This window comes from Triplophysa rosa, linkage group LG1 (assembly GCF_024868665.1).
Source record: "Triplophysa rosa linkage group LG1, Trosa_1v2, whole genome shotgun sequence".
In the NCBI taxonomy this organism is placed as follows: domain Eukaryota; kingdom Metazoa; phylum Chordata; class Actinopteri; order Cypriniformes; family Nemacheilidae; genus Triplophysa; species Triplophysa rosa.
Genome location: NC_079890.1, coordinates 39,926,284 through 39,935,700, shown reverse-complemented (window position 1 = coordinate 39,935,700; position 9,417 = coordinate 39,926,284). Strand labels below are relative to the sequence as shown.

At 39.5% G+C, this 9,417-nt stretch overlaps 1 protein-coding gene across 1 annotated transcript in view; it reads left to right on the top strand.

Annotated features, from left to right (window-relative positions):
* The window catches only part of LOC130557450 (C-type lectin BPL), a 13,451-nt gene extending 4,687 nt beyond the window's left edge, over positions 1-8,764 (top strand). The window contains exons 2-4 of the mRNA XM_057339223.1: positions 7,376-7,732; positions 7,897-7,988; positions 8,107-8,764. Coding sequence (XP_057195206.1) covers positions 7,376-7,732; positions 7,897-7,988; positions 8,107-8,217 — 560 coding nt within the window. The 3' untranslated portion in view covers positions 8,218-8,764. The remainder of the gene's footprint in view (positions 1-7,375; positions 7,733-7,896; positions 7,989-8,106) is intronic.
* The last annotated feature ends 653 nt before the right edge of the window (positions 8,765-9,417 follow it).

The window sequence follows — 9,417 nt, the reverse complement described above, 5'->3', positions numbered from 1 at the left end:
TCACCGTCGCTTCGTTGAGATTGTGACAGGGCACAGTGTTATGGCGTTTTCCATTGGAACCCCATCTGTCGGTTCGACACAACGTCGAGAGACCGACAGAAAGGGAACGTCTCGGTTACGTTTGTAACCTCGGTTCCCTGATGGAGGAAACGATACGTTGTGTCCTCCTTGCCACAACACGTGCTGCCCTCTGCAGCAGTCGTGAGAGGTCTCAGGCTCCTCAGAACTAAGGTGAGTGAATGAGGCATGCCGTCTCCCTTTTATACCCGGATATCCGGGGGCGGAGTCGGGCATGCAAATTTCATTCGCCAATTTTCATTGGCCTTTTCTAAGAAGTCGGAAGTGATTGGTTCTCAAGGACGAACCCCATCTGTCGGTTCGACACAACGTCTCGTTCCCTCCATCAGGGAACCGAGGTTACAAACGTAACCGAGACGTTTTATGCTGCGTGTCTTGGCTGGTGGTAATGTGTATAGCAGGGATACTGTAGGTGTGTTCCACTTCGAAAGAAAGAAAGAATGACTATTTAGGCCAAAGTAGGGGTTAACTAAATCTTATTATCAGGTACAGTGTGTTATTTAACTGTCCAGTATCATCTTAACAAAGAAACGGAATAATGTAGACATGAAACACTGCTTCACTGTATGAATTAAATAAACACACTGATTTAAAATAAAGAAACAAAACTTCTTCAGTCAAGAGCAGTTCATGATTTTGTATTTTGTTGTTTCATTAACATTGACGACAAAAACACCAGCAGGTTTTTAGTCTATACGTAACGTCTATATGTAATGCAGCCGGGCCTGAGAATAAGCCTGGAGCTGAGCTAGGAATGCTAACGGACGGACACAGGACTGAAACAAGCGGAGGTTTACATAGAGCAGAGAGGGTAGCAAAATAGGAAGCAGGTGAGGAAGGATTGGCTACCCGAAGTGAAACCCAGTGTGAGGAATGAGAAAGCAAGCAGACACAACAAGCAAGTGATCAGACCCGAGACCTGACAAAGCCCGACACGACGCGAAGTGCAGGGTCTTCTTGTATCACACTGAAGGGGTTAATTCACTTTTTTAATTCTCTATTGTCAGGAAACTGCATGTACAATGCCACGTCATTGTATAACAAAGAATATTCCACATGCATCAACAAGATAAGACAAGAAAAAAACTAAAGAGGGTACACAAACATCAGATTACAAACAAATGTAAACAGTCACTTTAATTCACTTATCCGATATAGGGATACATATCCGACTGTTTACTTTCGCTTAAGACATAACGGACTGTTTTCGTGTGTTTTTGACATAACCTTTAATTTATCACAGTAACTTATATAAGACGCGCAAAAAGACGCGATAGAGAACTTGCTTGTTGCCTTGCGCTGTATGAGAACTGGCGTCTACAGGCGAAGACTCACGTAGACTGCTGCGCTGCGCATGTGCTTTCGAAACACTTTTGCAGTTGTTTGATGTTTATGTGCGACACGTTATAGTTATGGAGGCCCCACCTCCAAGCCTGAGGCCCTATAGGCAACTGCACGCTCTGACAGGAGATTAATGACGGGCGCTTTAGAAACACTGCTTCATGAAGCTTTGAGGCTTCGTTATGTCATTACGGTTTAGAAACCTTTCACCACCAGGGGGTGCTGCTGACCTCAAAGTGAACTCGTGAATCAGTGTGTATTATGTAAAGCACTTTGAATTACCTCTGTGTGTGAAATGTGCTATATAAATAAAATTGACTTACCTATTATGTTTTTTAATAGTAGTGTAATGAACTTTGTGGACCTGTTTTTGTGCTAGGGGGTGTGTTTGTTGGCTTTTGTCCAGCCCCCACCGAGTCTGTCTGTTGGCGTGTCTCCATCTGAGAATCAAAGGAGGGTGATTTATTTCACCTGAGGAAGAGGACATTTAAGAGACCTGATGCGAGGGGTGCGGAGAGCTGGAATTAGAGGCAAATGGCCGCGTGCGCTCAGGGAAAGATCTCAGTGGGGCCGGAGTTCCGGCAAGGAAGAGCTAGATAGTTGGGCTTGTTTGGGTTTAGACAGATAATGGGGGGATGTTAAGAGCGCTGGCCACTTGATCGTGTGGTTGCGAGCATACCAGGCTCTTGGACGCCACAAATACAGCTCAGACGCGGATGGACCCATAGACGCGTTATGACGCGCTGAGTTCATTTTAAGGGATTTACCCGGACTGTAATTGAACGCTATACGAGTTTTGTGGACATTAATCTATGGAGCGATTTCATTGCCTTGTACTCCGCCACAGATGTGCATGAACGACCTCAGCAGATTTGTCGATAAAAATGACAATAAAGTTGAATCTGAATCTAAAAAAAAATTCAATGCGTCCGCTGAGAAGAGATAGTCTTTGTTGACATAATGTAGCGGCTACTCCGTCAGATACAGATACAGACTGATATTTCTTGATGTAATATACTATTTGTATTTTGAAATTGGTCAACAAAGAATACATCCTTCCTGCTCACCCCCTCTGTCTCCCTAATTAAGGGAGCAGGTGATTAATATTACCATTCTCACTTAATCCCGTGACCCTCCACCATGATCACGTGACATAGGAAACTTTTATTTTATGTCTACTTCATACACACAGATGAGCTTGTGTGAACCGAAGTCGCATGCTAACGCGTTGTCAAAGTGACAGTTATAAGGAGCCTTTCGGTTAGAAAAAGCGTAAAGATTTAATGTAACATTACAATGAATTGAGAGACATAGTGAACTTAAGTCACAAGTTAACACGGTAGTAATGAGCATCGTTCTTTCACTACAGGGGCCATCAAATGGAAACCATTCCTTCTAAAAAGACGTGGTTACTAAACAGTACTCGTAAACTTTACTACATTTCATAAGAGATAAATAACACAGAGGTCACAAGTTAAAACGGGCATATTCCCTTGATTCATCCAGCTGCATATTGTTGTGTGTCTGACATCTTGATTTTATTGCAAAGGTCCGCGGCAACTATTGTTGTCAAATAGCTTAGTGTGATTGTTACCGTAGTGACACGCTGCCTCGCTTTATTGCATGGGTACGAATCCCATGTCAAATCGCTTTATTTATTTTTTCACCTCGCTTCAGCCGTTACGGGCGATCATACCAATAATTTGCAATCTTAACAAGAATGCCAAAATCATGTAACAAGAAAGTCTGTGTTTATTAGACATCTTAATATCAAGTCGTCTTGTGCTTTCAGAATCGACGAATCTGCTGAGGTCGTTCATGCACCTCTTTGGCAGAGGACCTGTAACCGGAACTTGGTCACCACCTTAGCACCCCCTGACTCGCACAGATTTTGAAGAACTTTGTCATTTATCTCTCCGTCAATCTGTAATAAATCCTCAATAAATGCATCTAATCTGAATGACACATAGTCATTTGATGCATGGTTATCGACTTCATTGGCTAAATGCTGTAACTCTCTAGCTAATTGTGCGCCCGCCATAGTTACTTAACGTTATACACGAAGCAAACGATCAGTGAGTGACGTGACGTTAGTCCAAAACAAGTCAAGAGTAATCGATCAAACGCTTCAATCTGCGCTGAACCAATAGTAGGCAAGACCAACCCATCTAATTATCATACAAGACACAGAAAAGTAAGAATAAATTCAAGAATAAATAAATAAAAGTGGAAATAAATACATGCGATAATAAATAAATATAAAAATAAATAAACGTATAAATAAATAAATGTAAAAATAAAAGGAAACGATAAATAAAATAATCTAAAAATAAATAAAAAATGGACACAAAAAGAGTTAAAGCTAAGATCAATAATAGCTAAAACGAATTATTTTGTTTTATCAAACCATTCATTCCTTTATTTATTTTCATATTACATTTATTCGTTTATGTATTTATTTATTTATACATTTATTTATTTATCATTTTTGCAGGTTTAGTCCTCCATACAACACTCCCTTACTTGGCGTTAGTATGTCCCAGTGCGTACAAACCGTTTTGCTGTGCACAAAAATATACAACAAAAACAGTACATACTTTAAGGGCAGAGTATAAGTAGGCGAATTGGGACGCTGCATGAGTGTTCATGCTGGCGTTGATGATATTTACATGCTATTTGCTACTATTGGATGTGCCTTTTGGAAGGATGAACATTGTGAAATTAGACATTTTAGAATTGATTGATTACATCAAAGTTTGTTAATGGGTTACTATAGGCTGAAGATGGAGTATTTAATTATTTTCTTATTTGTAATTTAAAGAACAATACATATTGCCTTTGTTCATAAATGTCTTTGTTCTGATGAACACAGAGAAAGATATTTGGAAGAATGTTTATAACCAGACAGATCTTGCCCCCCATTGACTCCCATAGTAGGAAAAATGACAATGGTAGTCTAAAGTGTCCTACATTCTTCAAAATATCTTTTGTGTTCAAAAGAACAAAAAAAATGATCAAGTATATTTCCTACTATGGGAGTCAATGGGTGTCAAGATCTGTTTGGTCATAAGCATTCTTCCAAATAGCTTTCTGTGTGTTCATCAGAACAAAGACATTTAGACACATTTGGAACAACTCAAATGTGAGGAAATGACAGAATTTTCATCTTTGGGTGAAGTAGCCTATCTGTCATGAATGGCAGAAGAACCCAAGCGCAGGCAGACGTGAAGGGGTTAACAAAGGGTATTTATTTATAAAACAACAAAACAGAAAACAAAAGACCCACAATGGGGTAACGAGGACTGAACTAAATATAAAGACAGAACAAAAGTACTTCCCACGAGGGGGCAAAAACAGCTGGGTAAAAACAAAACCTAAACTAGAAAACAACGACACAACGTCTCAAATAACATAGAAAGGGTAAACCAAGGGCAAAGTACTCACATAACACGACAAAACAAACCGTGTAAACAGCACAAACTCAGAACAATCCACGAGCACAGGACAAAGAAACAAGAGGGTATTTAAAGGGAAGACAAACGAGGGATAACGACATGGGGCAGGTGTAGGTAATAAAACACTCAGGGAAGGATAACAAGGAAATGAGAGGAGCGGGGCCAATGACGAGACACTGGAGAGAACGCATATTATTGTCAAAAGAACAATAATATGTTTCTCTCCACACCAAACCAAAGACTTTGTCATGGCTCTGCTACAAGACCAAGAAAAACATGACTAAGGAAGCAGAGCCATGACACTGTCACTTTAACATAATGTGAAACACAACTTCACTTGTTCCCCAGTTTCTGATTAGGTGGGCACACATAGGATATTTTTAGACACATACTTGAATAATAATCCATATTGACAAAAGACAATAGTTTATTTCATCTTAAATGATATGAAGTGTGTGCTGCAAACGTTAGCATTTTTGATAATTGGTTCCGTCCAGCTTGCTCGTATACTACAGGTGTCATGGGTTTTTGGCTGTCAATGGCAGTAGGTATGTGGTATTGTAGGTGTTGTGTAGCCGGCTGGTTTGTATTGGCCGCTTGCAGTTTTCCTTTTGTTTTACCTCCAGCAAATTGCCATGACATCGACTCTACAAGGCTCTATAGCACTTTGGCTGAATTTCATGTCACGTAGAGATCTTGAGATGACAACTGACCATAGATTTCTACAAACATAATGGAGTCATTTGTGTTTTATAAATCTACATTGTAAAACTTAACCCCCTATTGTAGCAAACCTTTTAAGAGGATGCGTTTTAAAGAGAATACATTTGTGGAGGACCGCTGGTACAACGCAGAAGAGGGTTTTAGAAGAGAATATCACATTTATTGACACTTTAATTTGGATAATTAGAAAACTGTTATTTAAATAGATATACATCAAGTTCAACAACCAACAACATTGCATGACTTCACCGGACAAATGGCGACGAAGTATGTGATTCACAGGCACAGCACAACACTACACTCTAGTGGTTAATCAATGCACTGCACCACCAAAACTACCCAAGAGGAGTCGTGAGCACCCAAAATTCATTTCACACAGTGACACAATTTGCCTTTCCCCACGCTCAGCACATACAAAGAATGATTGTTATAACCTCTGCATATACACTTTAAAACTCACACAACAACTCATACATGTCATGCACTCATACACATAATGAATAAAATGCAACACTTCCCTATATGGAGCGATTTTAGTCTCATTAATTATTCACGCATAAAACAAGATACTGTTATAATGTTGGATTAGGTTAAATTGTGTTGAATGTGTAGTTCTCTATGCACAAATGCATAGTAGCGTATTAGCCAATCACATGCTGTTACGTCACTGTACGGGGACAGGTTCAGTTTGTTGTGTTAGAGAGTGTGCTCGCAGGTTCCGGTGCGGATGGTTGAGAAGAATCCCATCAGCGCCGGGAAAGAGCATAACCCCGTTATTGTACACTTTATTTACTTTATCAGTAAAGAGACTGAAATGATCATCTGTGTTGTGTGCCTCTCTTCACGCCTCCACGGACACACAGAGAACATAAAAAGGGAGAGCATAACAATACACACATGCTTAAACAGTTTCATATGAATAAAACCTAATTTACGTGCACAAAGTATACATATACATTTACAAAAAGCAATTTACGTGCGTAAAACAAAACTATTTTCTCATAAAGCAAACATACGACTGTGCACAAATATTTCGAAAGTTTAAAATGTACACGTTTATCGTGTTATGTGAATGTCTTATTCATGTGAAACTGTTTACACGTGTGTATCTTGTTTTACGCGTGAATAATTAATGAGACTAANCACAAAGACTATAGATGGTTCCACCATAACCCTTCTATTGAGAAGAAGAGCTTTGGAGCACTTAAAATACAGTTTAAGGTTCTTTGAGTACACAACAGGATATTTGAGGCACCTTTTCTTTTTACTGTGTAGGCCAGTTTAATAAAAGGGATCCCCAAGAAGTCTTGAGGGTTCCTCAGAGAACCGCCCTTCATTAAGCGGTGCCTTGAGTTTCCCCAGAGGGTTCCGCCGGCGTGGCAATGTGAAGAACCCCAAATGGTTCCTCAAAGAACCTTTCATTTTTACAGTGTATGATCTCTTGTTTATATACATGTAATACATTGTAATAAAATAAATAATAAATTGTTGTTTTAATCCTAACACTAACTTTGCTTTATTTGTTGGTGTTTCTTCCTGTAAAGCTGCTTTGCGACAATGAAACACTGTGAACATATCAATACAACTGAATTGAATTCAGAATTCAGCAGCTTCATTCATTTTAAAGCAGACGTTCACGATCACACAACATTCACGATATGCGTCACATAAACAACACAGAAAAAGTGCTTCTCTTTATTATTAACGCGTTTAATATAATACAAGCTTTGTTTTTATGAATGTGGAGTGAAGTAACACATGTTGTGTGTGTGTTTCAGCTGTGTTGGGCGGCTCATTGGCACAGAAGTTTGTCTACATGAGTTTGAAGAAGAGCTGGACTGAAGCTCAGATGTACTGCAGACACAAGTACACCGATTTAGCCACAATTACACACATGACAGAGCAAACCAAGGTGGCGAGCTTTACAGAAGGAAATGTAAAGGTTTGGATTGGACTGTACCGTGTGAATAATGTCTCTCCCTGGATCTGGTCTGATCAGAGCGACTTCTTATTTCACCACTGGGCTGTTAACAAGCCAGACATTCATGAGCCCCTTCAAACCTGCGTTTCTACGAATGATTACGGATGGGTTGATAAGTTTTGTACAGAGGAGTTGTCTTTTGTTTGCTACAGTGGTGAGTATCGAGCTTGTGTTTCACTGAAAGAAAATCATTTTCTTCAGTAAAGTTGAACGTTTGATCGTATTGTAATGCATTCAATACGAATGTTTTTGTGTACTGAACTGTGACTGAAGAACAGAAGATCTACATTAGCTTTGTTATTCGTTCTCCTCCAGCAGCCGCAGTGAAGAAGACACAGGTGTTGAGAGTGGAAGTGGAATCACATGAGAACGTGAACGATCCTGAAGTGAAGAAGAACGTTCTGGAGAAGGTGAATGATGTGTGAAAGTGTCTCTTCATGTGTATGGCTGATAGATGATGATGATGATGACGATGATTTCAAGTGATGTAAAGTGACACAGTGTGATGATGATGATGATGATGTTCAGATCCAGCAGGCCTTGGAAGGCAACGTCACGCTGTCATGGAGAAATCAATCCGATGGGAATGTCTTCCAGAAGAAGCAGCAGAATAAAGACTCTCAACACACCTGCCACTGAACAACAGCAGCAGCTTCTTTGTTTTCATGTGTTGACATCTTTTCTTCTGTGTATAAATCATCAATATTTCATTCGGTTGGATTAGTTCAATCCTCATGAATCTGTGAGTTCTTCTCTTCATATCACAGCTCAGGTGTCGTCCTCTGACACACACACATTTCACGGCATCTCTTCCCATGTGAGAGCTGTGCTGACTTCATAGATTCATTATAATCGTCTTTCATAAGTTTGTTAATAATAAATAAATTAGACTTTAGATTTGAATCGTGGAGTGTGTGACTGATTTAACTCGCGTCACACGTGTTTATGATGATATTGCTCAGAGACAGATCGTCTTTCTTATGTCATGCTGACCTCTGCTGGTGATTTGTGAGTACAGGCCTGAATGATCTTCACAGATGTCTCTTATCTTCTTGAGTAAATTCAACGTGAGATCTATTAAGTGGTATAAGCTTATTTTTTTTCAAATGTCATATTAATGGGAGACAGGGCCGGTTCTGAACGTTTGGAGGCCATTGGCAAAATGCAAAAAGCACCCCAATCCCCTCCACCTTTAAGGGGAGATCAAGTAAATGATATTATTAAAATGTCTGTTTCAATTTGAAATTGTTTCAAAATAAAATTTTATGGAATCCGAGATTCATTATTATTATTTTTTGCAACAATTTTACAGTAATGCAGCCATCACTTTTCCACTCTTTTGGATGAGTAGCTCTTTCTTACAAAATAATGACATACACGAAAAATTCCAGTCAGGCTTTAGACCGCATCATAGTACTGAAACTGCGCTCGTTAAAATTACAAACAACCTGCTTATAGCATCAGATAAAGGTAACATCTCACTCCTAGTCCTGCCTGACCTTAGTGCTGCGTTCCATACTGTAGTCCATAAAATACTTCTAGATCGCTTACACAATTATACCGGTATTCAGGGACAGGCACTACAATGGTTCAGATCTTACTTATCAGACAGACATCAATTTGTTCTTTTAAATGGGGAATCATCAAATCTAACACAAGTCAATTATGGATTACCTCAGGGATCAGTTTTAGGACCCTTGCTATTCTCCATATACATGCTGCCCCTTGGAAACATTATTAGAAAACATGGAATTAGCTTCCACTGTTATGCAGATGATACTCAGCTATATATCTCATCAAGACCAGATGATTCCTTCCAGCTATCCAAATTGGCAGAGT